Source organism: Lissotriton vulgaris, chromosome 8, assembly GCF_964263255.1.
Source record: "Lissotriton vulgaris chromosome 8, aLisVul1.2, whole genome shotgun sequence".
NCBI classification, from domain to species: Eukaryota; Metazoa; Chordata; class Amphibia; order Caudata; family Salamandridae; genus Lissotriton; species Lissotriton vulgaris.
The window spans coordinates 1424601738-1424617158 of record NC_141696.1 but is presented as its reverse complement, the minus strand read 5'-3'; the positions used below and the strand labels follow the sequence as shown (position 1 = coordinate 1424617158).

The window sequence follows — 15421 nt, the reverse complement described above, 5'->3', positions numbered from 1 at the left end:
TTGTTACCCGCAGAACAAAATACACGATAGCTTTGAGAGAGTGACTTACCATCAAGATGGTTTTTCAGGAATTGCACCATTACTTATGAGCTTCTCATATTTTCATGATATCCATAGACTACAGGAATTTACAGTTTTTTTAAATCTCTGAAGGCTTTACACCCGAAGAAAATTTGGTGGTTAATGTTTTTTTGTGAATTTGAATTTATAATAACCTATCACCCAGGGTCTCACGAAACAAAAGTGGATACCCTGTCACAGTGGGGATACACCAACTAAGATATGGACTTTGTGCCTCCACCAATCATCATCTCTCCAGAAAGGGTACTAGAGCCTGCCAAACAGAAGCCTTTTTCGAAAGAGTAAGACAGGAGGCACATCAGATTGACTGGGGAGAAAGGGTGACTTATGAAGGGAAAAGTACATAGGATGGCCTCTTTTACAATAAAAATGTATTTCTACCTACTCCAGAGCTAGTTCAGGAAGCCTTAGTTTGGTGTCTTGATACCCTTGCCACTTGGCATCCAGTATCTAGTAAGTCAATAATCATCAAAAATAGCAGCTTGATTACAAAGATGGAGATCCGGTTTGGCTCTCCACCAAGAACATTAAAATGGAAGGACCTTGCAAACTACAGCCCAGATATTGGGGTCCTTTGACTATCCTCAGTGTCCTCAACCCGGGGGCAATGAAACTCTAATTTCCTGATGTTTAGATAATGCATCCAGTATTTCATCCTCCTTTGCTTTTACCTTAATGTGCTCAAACTTGTCTAGAGGGCCTTCTCCTGCAATATAAGTAGATGATCACATGGAGTTTTAGGTCCATCGCAAAAGAGTCAAGGGTCGTCTATTTTATTTGATGGATTGGAAAGGGTACGGGATAAATGATTGTTCATTGGAACCTGCTGCCAATGTATGCACACTCCGTCTTTTGTGGCATTTTCATGCTTGCTATTCCACCAAGCCACCTGGTATGTCGGTCTTTTTCAGGTGAGGAGACTGTCAAGCATTTACGTTCTCTCACTCCTTCTTGTGTGATGTGTGCCTGGCATTTCATTCTGTCGCTCATATTGGTATCCCAGGCCATTCCTTTCAAGGACCCTTTGTGCTCCAATAGATGATTCCTTGGAGTCTTCTATTCCAAACAGCCTTTATACTGTGAAACCTTAATCCCCCGGGACATTTGTTTTATGTCCCTATTATTCCAAGCTTCCATTAAGGCCATATTCATTTCCCAGGGCCCTTTATGCCAAATGATTGTCTGATCCAGTCTACCTAGAAAAAATTGGTGACACCCAAAATTTCCCAAGAGTGTGGGTGTCCTGCGTTAGCAGTGGCCATCTTGCTTGAGTGTTGTATAAATACTGCGCCCGAACCACAATGCCCTGCATTCCTCCATTTCATTTGTAGAGAGAGTAGTTCTCTCTTTCCTTCCTTGCTTGACAATCTGCATTTATGCCCGAAGACATCCAGCCTGGAAGCCTCATACTCAGCCTAGAGTCCCCACATGCTCCTTACCTGACTGTCCATATCCTTTTGTTGGGTTATCCTCCCCACGTGTCGACATTCCTCCTGAGAGAGAAAATGAAAAAGGAGCAGCATTAACAAATTTTTGTAGGATTCTGTACAGTGCTAACTTAAAATTAAACAAAGACCAAGATTAGTGCACTAGCTTGCTCTGGCACGAGCATGTATAAACCCTTCTGCAATGAACACCAAACTATACCTTTGTCTTTGGTTTATGAAAATGGTCACACCGAGACCCTGACTTTTGACATCATAGAAACTGCCAGCTTTGTGACAAATTTGGGGGCGCCTTAGTTGCAGACCCACAACCCTCATATTTATTGAGCTCTGCGTCTTTTGACCTTGGCTTTGCAACATTCTCGATCCATGTGGTATAAAACCGCTCATGACCTAATATCTCCTTTGACTTGTGCTATTATTGACCAGGGAGCGAATCCGGATTTTCCCATCGAATATCAAGACTTACAGGATGTCTTTGACAAAAAAAGGCCACTCAGTAACCTCCCCATAGAAGTTTGACTGTAGGATCAATCTAATTTGTGGGGCCGTTGTACTGTGTGTTGTAGCATGTACGCCCTGTCGGACCCAGAAACTCATAATCTAAAGAGCTATCTATATGAGTTACAAGACATTGGTTTCATCCAACACTTTTTCTCACCTGTATCCTTCCCACTTCTGTTTTTCATTAAAAATAATGGTAAAATGTACACTTGCATTGATTACAGGGCCCTTAATAAACTTTTGGTGAAAAATCACTATCAATTACCCTTGATCTCAGTTCTGTTAAATCAAGTGTGGAATAGAACTATTTACAGCAAGTTGGACCTGTGATGGCTTACCACCTCATCAGAGTTTTAGAAGGCGATGAATGAAAGATATGTTCTTCCACATTAACTTCTGCCTCTTTAAATATACAGGAATGCCGTTAAAACTCTGTAACATATATGCAGAGGTACAGTTATTTATTAACAAGGTCCTATGAGACTTTTTAAAGATATGTGTAATTGAGTGAATAGATGAAGTCACTATTTACTCCCAGATTATGACTGACCATGTAACTCATGTTCAGGTAGTTCTATATTGGCTTCACGAAACATTCTATATGCTAAATTAGAAAAATATTCCTTCATACATATGATTGATGGATAGATTAATTGATTGATTGATTTTATTATTCACTGTTCGATTATTTAAAACCATTACAGTAAAAGCTAAAATTAAAACCCAACACCCTTACCATCCAATCGTCCCCCCCTCTCCTATGACCTCCTGTGAAATTTAAAACCCTGTTTCCAACAGTCAAACTTGTGTTGCACGGAACTTTCTGCCTTTAGTCCAGTAGCTTAATTTTAATCTGGCAATGTTCCAATCATAGTACTTGAGGTGGCGGCCGAGGTCTTCTTTGCTCATGAATGTTACAGTGACACCTTGATGGCACATTAATCTGGCTCAGATTTTCATGGGCAGGAAATTATTATACTCTATCGTCTAGTGCTTGACCAATCTGGTAAGTAAATTGTGCCGCTCTTGCCAGGTGGTGTTTTTTTTAGTTTCTGAAAAGCACCACTCTGATGCCTCCTTTCAAGTTCTAATGCCAAGAGCTCTGAGAATGGGACGAAGCAGCCTCTGATGGTCGCAGGTGTGTTTGGGGCAACAGCTAGTGAGTGGAGCCAGGATTCCCGTTGGTAATTGCATAGGCGGCATGAAACGGCTCCATCTGTTTCGGCCCATGCTGGATTGAAATCCCCAATTCTAAGTGACGTTAGAATCATAAAAAGGATTTTTTTGCGTGCCTGGGCCTCTAGTGCTTCACTTAGGTATTGTTGGGCTTTCCCCAAGATGTAAGATTCGTCTTTGTATAGGTGTTGTGTCGCAGTGCAGTTAGATCCTTATCGTATGAAATGGAGCGGACCTGCCATCTCCTGATGTTTGACCAAACCTTATGCGGGATGTCTGTTAGGGACAGACTGTTGGAATCTATATTTAGGGTCTCTGTTGCTTTACCCAGTTTGGTAAACCAGGGGAAGTCCTCTTCTCTAAAGATTGTTACATGATGGTGTTTGAGAGAGTTGTGTGGTGCTTTGAGGACTCTGATATAGTATTTTATTAAGTCTCCCTGTAGAGCCAGTTCGGGTCTGAAGAGGCCTAATTCCAGGCGTAATCTCGTGTTCCTTGCATTCCTAGGTGCTTCCAGCACAATCTTGTGGGCTTTGACCTGCGCTGCTGCTATAAGTTTAACTAGAGCTCCTGGGAATGCCAAATGACTGTAGTTACGGTCTTGATTAACTGTCAGGTGATTCTCCTTGTTATACTCCCCCAACTCTTTAAGTGCTCTTTGGAGGCCCACTCTTGTGTGGTCCATCTCTAAAGTATGGTCTGCTTATCTTAGAATTGCCATGCTCGCCGTTCCCAGTCTCGGTGGAACTAGACTTGCCTTTTCAGGGCTCCCCCATATCTGCTGTATAAAGATTAAATAATAGGGGGGACAGGACGCAGCCCTGCTTCAGTCCGTTGTTGATTTCAACTTTTGCAGATAGAGCTGTGGGGCTTAATTTGACTTGTACCCAGGTCCCCTCATGAAGGGATATGATGGCTTTCAATAACTTGGGGGCACCCCCCAAGATGACATTTTTCCCCAGAGTTTGCCCCTATCGACTTTGTCAAAAGCTGTACAGTAGTCAATAAAACAGCTGAACAGCGGAGGGTGCCTGACTTTAAAAGCATGTTTTGAGAGGTAGGCTAGAGCCATGATGTTATCAGTTGTTTCACTGTTTTTCCTGAAGCCAGTTTGAAAGAATGGGAATATTTCATGGTTATTAGCCCAGTCCTCTAGCTCTCTCAGTAATAGTTTGGCAAAAGCTTTGGCTTCTACATCAAGCGGGCTACTAGTCTGCAGTTTGCGGTGTTGATGTGGTCGCTTTTTTTGTGAATGGGGAAGAGGATAGATCCTTTCCATGAGTGTGGAATTGTTGCTGTTGCATATGAAAAGTTGTATAAGGGGGTGAGGACTATGGAAAAGAATGATTGGGCTGTTTTAAAGCCCATGGCTGGAATGCCATTTGGACCTGGTGTTCCGTCATTCCTCATTTTCCTAATCTCCATCATTATTTCAGCTTCCGTGAATCCCTCGTTCTCAAGCATCATTTGTCCTCCCTCTTACCCTAAAACCACACTCAGAGGTACCCTCATCTACAGACCACCAGTACCCCGCACACAATTCAGCGATGACATCACTGACTTCATCAGACCACACGCCCTCCCCTCCGAGAACTACATTCTACTGGGAGACCTCAACTACCACCTGGAAAAGAAAAACGACTCCAACACCACCACCCTTCTGGACAACCTGGCCAACCTCGGACTCAAACAACTTGTCAATACCCCCACCCACTATGCCGGACACACGCTCGACCCAATCTTCACCTCCAGCAAGCACATCTCCTTCAATCACACCACAGCCCTCCACTGGACAGCCCACAGCTGCGTCCACTTCAACTACAAAAAGACCATGACCCATAACCCCCCCTCCACAACCTATTCCTCGAAGAAACTGGAACAAAATTACCACCGACCAGGCTCTTCACATCGCTACACCAAAACCCTCCTGCCAAATCATCGGACCCAAACCAAGCAGCCACAAACTTCACACAATGGATCACCCACAGCGCAGATGAACTAGCACCCTTGAAAAACCATCAAATCAAACAAGGTAACAAGAAAGCCCCCTGGTTCAACGACAACCTTAAAAAATCCAAGAAGTTATGTTGCACCCTCGAGAAAGCCTGGAGAAAAAACCCTACCACTGACAACCTGGCCACCTTCAAGAACGCTACCCGCAAACACCACCAACTGATCCGATCCACCAAGAAATCAACATTCAAGGATCGACTTGACAACAACGCCCACAACAGCAAGGAACTATTCAACATCGTCAAAGAATTTACCAACCCCACCGCCGGCACCAACGACATCACTCCCTCCCAAGACCTCTGCGATTCCCTAGCCTCTTTCTTCTACAACAAAATCGCCCACATACATAACAGCTTTGAAAACCAGTCCGGGGATCGGTCCACTGCACCCACCTCCAATCCAACACCCCCTCTAACAACCTCTGCGCTTGGAACCCAATCACCACTGAAGACACCATCCGCCTCATGAACTCCATCCACTCACGATCACCAACCGACCCATGTCCCCACCACATTTTTAACAAAGTAGACTCCATCATCGCACCCCATCTCCGTGATGTCATCAACTGCTCCCTCAACTCCGCTACCTTTCCGGAAAGCTGGAAACATGCCGAACTCAGCGCCCTTCTGAAGAAAACCACAGCAGACCCCACTGAACTTAAGACTACCGCCCCATCTCGCTCCTCCCATTCCCTGCCAAAGTTATTGAGAAAGCCGTCAACAGTCAGCTCGCCGCCTTCCTCAAAACCAACAAATCCCTCGTCCCCTCACAGTCTGACTTCCGAGCCAAACACAGCACCGAAACCGCCCTCATCGCAGCAACAGACGACATCCGAACTCTTCTGGAAAATGGAGAAACAGCTGCCCTCATCCTACTTGACCTCTCTGCAGCCTTCAACACAGTCTGCCATAGCACCCTCATACAACGCCTCAGCAACGTCGGAATACAAGGAAAAACTTTGGACTGGATCATCTCATTCCTCGCCGGAAGAACCCAGAGAGTCCCCCTCCCCCCTTGTAGATCAGAGGTCTCCGAAGTCATCTGCGGCGTTCCACAAGGATCATCACTCAGTCCCACCCTCTTCAACATATACATGAGTCCCCTCGCATCCATCGCACGCCAACACAACCTCAACATCATCTCCTACACAGACGACACCCAACTGATCCTCTCCCTCACCAAAGACCCAAACACCTCCAAAACCAACTTACACGAAGGAATGAAAGAAGTAGCCGAGTGGATGAAGAACAGCAGGCTAAAACTGAACTCGGACAAAACGGAAGTCCTCATCTTAGGATCATCCCCTCCGCCTGGGACGACTCATGGTGGCCACCGGCCCTGGGAACCGCACCCATACCTACAGATCACGCACATAACCTGGGCTTCATCCTGGACTCCTCCCTATCGATGACCAAACAAGTCAACGCCGTCTCATCCTCATGCTTCAACATCCTACGCATGCTCAAAAAAATCTTCCGATGGATCCCCACCGAAACAAGAAAGACAGTCACCCACGCACTGGTCACAAGCCGACTGGATTACGGAAACACCCTTTATGCCGGAACCACAGCCAAACTACAGAAAAAACTCCAACGCATCCAAAACGCCTCAGCTAGACTCATACTGGACATCCCCCGTCAAGCGCACATCTCCGGTCACCTGAAAGACCTCCAATGGCTCCCCGTCAACAAGAGAATAACATTCCGTCTCCTCACCCACGCAGACAAAGCCCTCTACGACCAAGGACCCGACTGCCTCAACTCACGACTATCCTTCTACACCCCCACCCGCCAGCTACGATCATCCAATCAAGCCCTTGCCGCAATTCCGAGCATCCGTAGATCCACCATGGAAGGAAGAACCTTCTCCTACTCAGCGGCCAAAACATGGCACTCTCTCCACACCCACCTCCGCCTTGTACAGAACCACCTCTCCTTCAGAAACTTAAAACTTGGATATTCGATAAATAAACTCCCTCCCTCCCCAAGCGCCTTGAGACCCTCTGGGTGAGTAGTACGCTATATACATTTTTGAACTTAAACTTCTGTGTGCCTGGGGAGAGTGGCAATGTGGGAGCCTGTTTCCCGAATGTTCAAAGGGTCGTGCTGGGCAACTAGTGTACCTTTGGTATATAATCCCCTAACCTACTCTTCCCACTCGTTGCCTTCAATATTGTTCTCATTACTCCAGGGTTGAGAGCTCAGGCGGTTGATATACCTCCATAATTTGGCATTATTCTTTTCCTTTAGCAGGGCAAATACTGTAAACCATTTTTGTTCCATCTCTTTCCCCTTCTGCTCACCTACTTTCCTCCTGAAGGCGGCTCTTAGTGTTGCTATGGAGGCCCCCTCTGCCGGTGTTCCTCTTTTCTTCCTTCTTTTAAGTGCCTTCATTAGCGCACCTTTACTTTGTCTCAGGCTCTTCGATGTCTGTTGGTTCTTTGAAGAGTGAGCCTTATGACAGAGTTTTTTAAAGGGTTTTTCACCCAGCTTCCGCCACAGATCTTCTGTCAGTTCCTCACAGCAGCCAACCAGCTCTATGACGGTCTCCCGTGATCCCCAAGCCTGCCACATTAATACCCACTCCTGCATTTTCCCTTCAAGCAAGGTTGACCATTTTATTCTTTAGATATCTCTGAAGCGTTTGTCCCATGTAGTTTCTCCCAACATTTTCTGGAGGTTTGTTGCTTCCATACCTAGGTTGAATCTTGCACATAGAGGCATGTGGTCACTTTCCCCTCTATCATCGACCTGGAAATCCTCCAACCTTTCCACTGTTTTCTCATTGATTAAAATATAATCTATGGTAGATATAATCCGGAACGATGGTTTGGAGCACCACAAGGGTAATCTTAATTTCATCAGGAAGTGAGTTGAGTGTGTTACATTCTCATGTTATGTTCCTTTAATGCTTATTGGAATGTTTACACGTTCATGATTCTGGTGGGGAATGCTCCTGGTCACTTATGAAGTGGACTACGCGCTGTGAACTGCTGGGATCCTTTTTCCTTCAAATAAACTTCATCTGCTGTGCATACCTGGTTGTGTTTCTCCACTTTTTAAAAGTGGCGACGAGGATGGGATACAACCCAACACATTATCTTGGACCCTACGATCTTGCTACTAGATCTCGTTTTATTTTTTAAAAAAAAAAGAAGAAACGGTAAACTAAACCTTCTGCTGCAATGCACTAAAGAACTGATTCTGACTACGTTTCATCTGGATTCATTTGCGTGAGTAACCTGTTTCTTTATATTTATGGTTACACCGCACCGCAAAGCGCTTCAGACATTACCAAAACGACTTTCACACGCTTTAACTTCTGCGTTGGGCAAGCGTTGAGCGTTTTGATTGGCGGCAAAAGGAAAAGATAGCGAAACGTTCATCTTAGCGTTTCAAGTGTGGCACTTTCACAGTGTTCAATTAACGCCCGCATTTCTTGGATGTTAAAAAAAAAAAAAAAATAATACCGTTGATCCTTGTGAGTGTCCTGCAGTCGACGCTGGATTCCTCGCGTTGCTGAGCGCGCTAAGACTGGCATTTCAGCGGACGCATTGTTCAAGTTGTGTTCCTCGCGTTGCTGAGCGCGCTGAGACCGGCATTCCGGCAACGACATCTTAAACCTACGACGTCCTGTCTCCCGATGCATTGTGGGTCACGCTGTGCATTCTGGGACATGCTTCCTTAGCAACCACGCCGCAACCAATCTACATTGGCAATTTCTTTCGTTTTCAACCTGTTTTAAACTGGATTCATTCCTATTGCAGCGCTGCTTTAAAAAAAAAAATGAAACATGAAAAAGAGAAACCATCTACATTCTAGACAACGGTGACTACTTTTGTTTTGTTAATTTATTATTTTTTTTTCTCTTCAACCATTGTTTCATTATTATATTTTTCATTAATTTGTTAAATATGGAAAGTAATACAATTTTGGCTCCACCAAAATTCTTACAGGATCCTGGTGTTCCTCCTATGAATTGGGAGGATTGGCGTGAGTCTTTTGAGACATATTTGGAGGCTACAGGTGGAGAAGTATTTGTAGCTTCACGCAAATTAGCGCTTCTCAAACATAGTCTTGGTGTGGAAGGTAGAAAAGTGTTAAAAACATTACCTATAAAATCCATTAGTCTTCCTAAAGTATCTGTAGTTGGTGAAGATGATCAAAGTGACGAAGAAATAGTATTTGATTCTTCAAAGATTGAGACATTTGCTTCCGATGAATATCTTGATTCTTTGAATGCCTTAGAGGAGAATTTTGGTAAAAAAACAAGCATTGTCGTGGAAAGACATAAATTTTTCTCAAGAGCACAATTACCTGGTGAATCTGTAGAACAGTATGTCAATATTTTGAGAAGATTAGCAGTTACTTGCAAGTTTAAAGACTTACATGAAGAGATCATAAGAGACCAATTCATTAATAGAACCAGTAACATAAAAATACAAGAGAAATTATTGGATTTAAAAGATCCGTCTCTTCATAAAACCATTTCAATTGCCAGAAGAGTTGAAAATAATTCCCACTATGTTAAAGAATTGGGTGCACATAGCAAGGACTCTAAGTTTTCTGATACCAAAGAATCCAGTGGTGTATGTAGCGTAGTTCATAACAAATCAAAATCGTTTGATAATAGATATAACACTAAACGTGATGTTAGAACTAAACCTCGAACATTTTCTAGTGGCAATAAAAACACCACGTTGTATAACAAACCTTCTTCTAATAAGACACAAAATTTTAACAAACAGTTTTGTTTCAGGTGCGGAAATGCAAGACATACTTCTGAAAATTCCTGGTGTCCAGCATCAAATGTAACATGTTTTAAGTGTAATAAGACTGGTCATTTTGCCAAAATGTGTAGATCGGATAATCCTAACGCTTGGAAAAACTCTGTCAACTTTGTTACTCAACCCATTTGTTCCGATAGTGACTCTGACATTGAGGTCATGGCAATTTGGAATGAGGTTAATCATATTTCGGATGAAATTCAACCTCCCAAATGTGAAGTTACAATTAATGGTCATAAATTATCTCTTTGGGCAGATTCTTGTTCCTTATACACTATCATTGACAAAAACATGTGGGAAACTTGTGGTAAGCCAAATCTTTCATGTTCTCCAAGAACTCCTGTAGGTTATTTGTGTATCAAATTACCTGTGATTGGATGTTTTACATCTGAAATCATTTTCAAAGACAGGGACATTTTTGGAATTGTGTATGTAGTAGAAAAAGGCAGAGCTTTATTGGGATGGAAAGAATTGTGGAATTTGGGTTTAACCCTTGATCCCAACCATCCTGATCAAGGTTTATTATCTCCTAATTGGCACAAGAAACATTCTGATGAAGTTATGGTAACTCAAGAACATGTAAGTTTAGAATGGCATAAAAAATTCCCAGAATTGTTTAGTTCAAAGTTGGGGTGTCTTAAAAAATTTGAGCATCGCATTATTCTTAAATCTGACTCTATACCAGTTGTTCATAAGGTGCGCAATGTTCCTTTTGTGTTGAGATCACAACTTAAAGTTGAACTTGATCGTTTATGTCAACAAAACATTATAGAGCCCATCGAAGCTTCCGATTGGCTTAGTCCAGTAGTTTTGGCGCGAAAACCCAATGGCAAATTGCGCATGTGTGTCGATTTGAGAGATCTAAACAAGAACATTTGGGTGGATCGCTACCCTTTACCCAAGATTAATGAGATGGTAGCATCTGTTAGGGATGCTAAATATTTTTCGTCAATTGACTTATCGAACGCATACCATCAGATAAAACTACACCCAGAATCTCGCCATTTAACTTCCTTTGTCACTCCTGAGGGGGCTTTTCAATTTTTAAGGATGCCTTTTGGGTTATCTTCGGCATCAGCTGTTTTTCAAAGAGTCATGAGTAAAGTTCTTGAAGGTATACCTAACATGCTTGTTTTTCAAGATGATGTACTGGTGTGGGGGGACAGTAAAACTGTTCATGATGAAATTCTAAATATGGTGTTACACAAACTTCAATGTGCCGGTTTGACTGTTGCTGCTGAAAAGTGCAAATTTGCGACTAATGAAATTGAATACTTGGGGCACACGTTGTCTGTGGAGGGGGTTAGACCTAAAAAGAATTTATTGGATGCTGTAAAGAATGCTCCATCTCCATCCGATAAAGACCAACTCCGTTCCTTTTTAGGACTAGCGGAGTACTATTCTAAGTTTGTGCCAAATTTTGCTTCCAAAGTTTTTTGTTTGAGACTTTTAATGAAGAAAGGTGCCAAGTTTGTGTGGAGTGCAGAATGTCAGTCTGTCTTTGAGGATGTAAAAAAGAACATAATAGATGCCGTCGCACTTAAACCTTTTGATCCCAACAAAAAGTCAATTATTGTTGTTGATGCAAGTGCATATGGCTTAGGGGCTGTGTTAATGCAAGGCAAAGACAAATTGGAGTGGGTTGTTGCTTTCGCTTCCCGTACCTTGAAGGGTGCTGAACCCTCATATTCAGTTATTGAAAAGGAAGCTTTGGCTTGTTTTTGGGGAGTAAATTACTTTAGAAATTATGTTTGGGGCACTAATTTTGAATTGAGGACCGACCACAAACCCCTTGTGGACATATTCTCAACTAAAGGTGCTGGTAGGGCAACTCCCAGAATTGCGAAATGGATTTATAAGTTACAAGAGTACGATTTCTCAATGAAATATGTACCTGGCATCAAAAACGTCAATGCAGACTGTTTATCCCGTCTTCCTATTTGTGGTGAAGATTCTGTTTTGGATCAAGATGAAGATTGGACTATAGCTTCTGTAGAAGAAATTTGTAATGGTGCCATTGATGAAACAGAGTGGAAAAAGGCTGTTCAAGATGATCTTGTTTTAAAGGAAGTTGTAGACCGATTATCTTCACCATGCAATACTTTCTCATGGAGTAATTGTGAATTGTCTGAATATAAAACTGTGTGGCCTGAACTATCTTATGACATGGATGCAGGTATTGTTAGGAGAGCAGACAAACTTGTCGTACCTTCCAGTTTACGTGACAGATTATTGGACCTGGTCCATGTGGGACACTCGGGCATGTCCGGCATGAAAAGAAGATGTAGGTGTGATTTCTGGTGGCCAGGTATGGATAAGGATGTAGAAAGGCGTGTTAGAAATTGTACGGCATGCACCTGCAGCGACAAGTCTCACACTTCCCAAGAATCCAACATCAGTCCTGTTGTGTTTCCTGATAGACCGTGGCAAAGATTAGCTATGGACATTTGTGGTCCGTTCAGCATTGGTAATATTGCTGGTAAATTTGCTATTGTTTTAATGGATTATTACAGCAAATGGCCTGAAGTGGCATTTGTAAGGGAGATTAAGGCGTCTAACATAGTAAATTTCTGTGATGAGTTGTTCCATAGAGAGGGTTTTCCTGAAACCATCACTACTGACAATGGTCCACAATATATTGCTAGTGAGTTTCAAAACTATTTACGCTTATGTGGTGTGAAACACGTGACTACTGCTGTTTACTGTCCTAGAGAAAATGGTATGGTTGAAAGGTTCAACCGAGTATTGAAAGAATGCATACAGTTGGCCATGATTGATGGTGTTGATTGTAAGGTTGCTGTTAAAGACATGATTTGGAGTTATCGTAATACCCCACATTCTGTAACCTTGGTGTCACCTTTTCATCTTCTCAAGGGACGTTCTGCCAACAATAAGGTAACTCCTGCATGGATGATTAAAACTGTTTCTGGTCAAGTTCAAAAAGAGAAGTTGAGTGATAGAATGAATGTTTATCAACAAAAATATGTGATGAGACACAACAGTAAACTCAAGAAATCAGGAAATTCTTTCCTGGTTGGTGATATAGTCAGGACCTCTCGTTTTGGTTTGTCAAAGGATGGTTCTTCCAGGTGGTCCCATCCGAAGAAGGTGTTGGAAGTGATGGGTAATTGTGTGCTTTTGTATGATGGTTGGAAATGGAATATTTGCAACGTTGTCTTGTGCAATGAACTAGAACGGAATTTATGGTTGAACAAGAACTGCAGTTCTTCTGTTCCTGTACCAAAACCCAATACATCTATGCCACCCAGTCCTATCGCTATTCCTGCTGTTCCTCCGTGTAATGTTCAACAAACGTCTTCCAATTTAATTAAGGCGGATGTTCCAAGTTCGAGAAGGTTATCTGGAAGAATTATTGTAAAGCCCAGCAAGTTCAATGATTATATGTTATATTCTTAATGGTTTTTATCTTTGCAAGTACAATGCTTGTATGTTGTATTCCTATTTGTTTTTATTTTATTTTATTTTATTTATTTTTTGTTTTTGTTTTCGGAAGGAAGATGTGTTACATTCTCATGTTATGTTCCTTTAATGCTTATTGGAATGTTTACACGTTCATGATTCTGGTGGGGAATGCTCCTGGTCACTTATGAAGTGGACTACGCGCTGTGAACTGCTGGGATCCTTTTTCCTTCAAATAAACTTCATCTGCTGTGCATACCTGGTTGTGTTTCTCCACTTTTTAAAAGAGTGGAGTTTAAAATTTTTAAGAAGACAAAGCAATGGGCCTGCCTTTTGCTGTTTAATTTGTTTTACTGGGGCGTTTTCCAAGCCTTTCAGGTTAAAGTCTCCTACGATGATTACGTTGTAGTGCTCCTATTTTATTATTATATCTTCCAGCGTGTTGGTAAAAGATGTCATACTGGCCATAGTCAGAGCAGGGTTAATATAGCAGTTTATGAGCAGCAGATTAAACGACAGGTGGCCCTCCCTTAGCCCAGCGATTGTCATTGTTGCAGGTTTAGGGAGTTTACACTTATTTCTGTGGGCTTGAGTTTTCTTGTGTTGCTTATAAAGATAGAAAGATCCCCTGATGGACATCCGAAGATGTTTTTCATTTTCTTTTTTGCATTAATCCGATGTTGGTGAAAGCCCACTATAGGTGTTGAGGTCATTGACCAAGTTTCCTGACAGCAGATAATGTCCCCTTTTGCAGAGTAGTCCTGTTCTTCCTTGATCCCTGCTTTTTTTTTATTTAACCCTGCAATGTTCCATGATATGAGGGTTAAATCTTGGTGGAGGTCCAAGCTTTGGCCTTGGTATTGATCTTCCCGCACCATCCGGTTTTTGCTATGGGTGCTGTTGCCAGCTGTCACTTCTTGGTGGCTGATTTGTTTGACCCAATAGCACTCGTCGTAAGTTGTCTCTTCCACATATAAACAGTAGAATATTTGGGTTATTCTCTACCCCTCAAAGACATAACTATGGATAAGAAAAAAGGGAACCACAATCTTGGATTGGTGAACACCTACTGCCTTTAACAAAACATTGAGCTTCCCAGTGTTCACAAATATTTATAGATATTTACTACCAATTTTTCTGAAACTGTTACTCCCAATACCAGGGTTTTGAAGAAGAAAGTACCTTTTTACTGGTCGAAGGAATCTGTCCTACCCTCGCCTTGCTTAGCAAGAAGTTCACTTCAGCCCTGATGCTCAGGCACCCTGATACTATGCAGCCTTTATTACTCAAAGCAGATGCCTCTCACATAGCAGTGGAGGTGGAGGGGGAGTTATTTGAAAGTTAGATAATTCGATAGGACACATGCATTTTATTGCTAACATCTAAAAAGTTGTTACCCGCAGAACAAAATACACCATAGCTTTGAGAGAGTGACTTACCATCAAGATGGTTTTTCAGGAATTGCACCATTACTTATGAGCTTCTCATATTTTCATGATATCCATAGACTACAGGAATTTACAGTTTTTTAAATCTCTGAAGGCTTTACACCCGAAGAAAATTTGGTGGTTAATGTTTTTTAGTGAATTTGAATTTATAATAACCTATCACCCAGGGTCTCACGAAACAAAAGTGGATACCCTGTCACAGTGGGGATACACCAACTAAGATATGGACTTTGTGCCTCCACCAATCATCATCTCTCCAGAAAGGGTACTAGAGCCTGCCAAACAGAAGCCTTTTTCGAAAGAGTAAGACAGGAGGCACATCAAATTGACTGGGGAGAAAGGTTGACTGATGAAGGGAAAAGTACATAGGATGGCCTCTTTTACAATAAAAATGTATTTCTACCTACTCCAGAGCTAGTTCAGGAAGCCTTAGTTTGGTGTCTTGATACCCTTGCCATTGGACATCCAGTATCCAGTAAGTCAATAATCATCAAAAATAGCAGCTTGATTAGAAAGATGGAGTTGCGGTTTGGCTCTCCACCAAGAAC

General features: G+C 42.3%; 1 protein-coding gene across 17 annotated transcripts in view; it reads right to left on the bottom strand.

Annotated features, from left to right (window-relative positions):
• LOC147698860 (uncharacterized) overlaps positions 1-15421 on the bottom strand; it is a 205441-nt gene that overhangs the window by 44857 nt on the left and 145163 nt on the right. For 16 of the 17 annotated variants that reach the window (XM_086935464.1, XM_086935463.1, XM_086935462.1 and 13 more), the window contains one exon: positions 1521-1574. The exons of the other annotated variant lie outside the window; for it this stretch is intronic. In XM_086935464.1, the coding sequence (XP_086791590.1) occupies positions 1521-1574 (54 nt within the window). The remainder of the gene's footprint in view (positions 1-1520; positions 1575-15421) is intronic. 17 annotated transcript variants of the gene reach the window in all.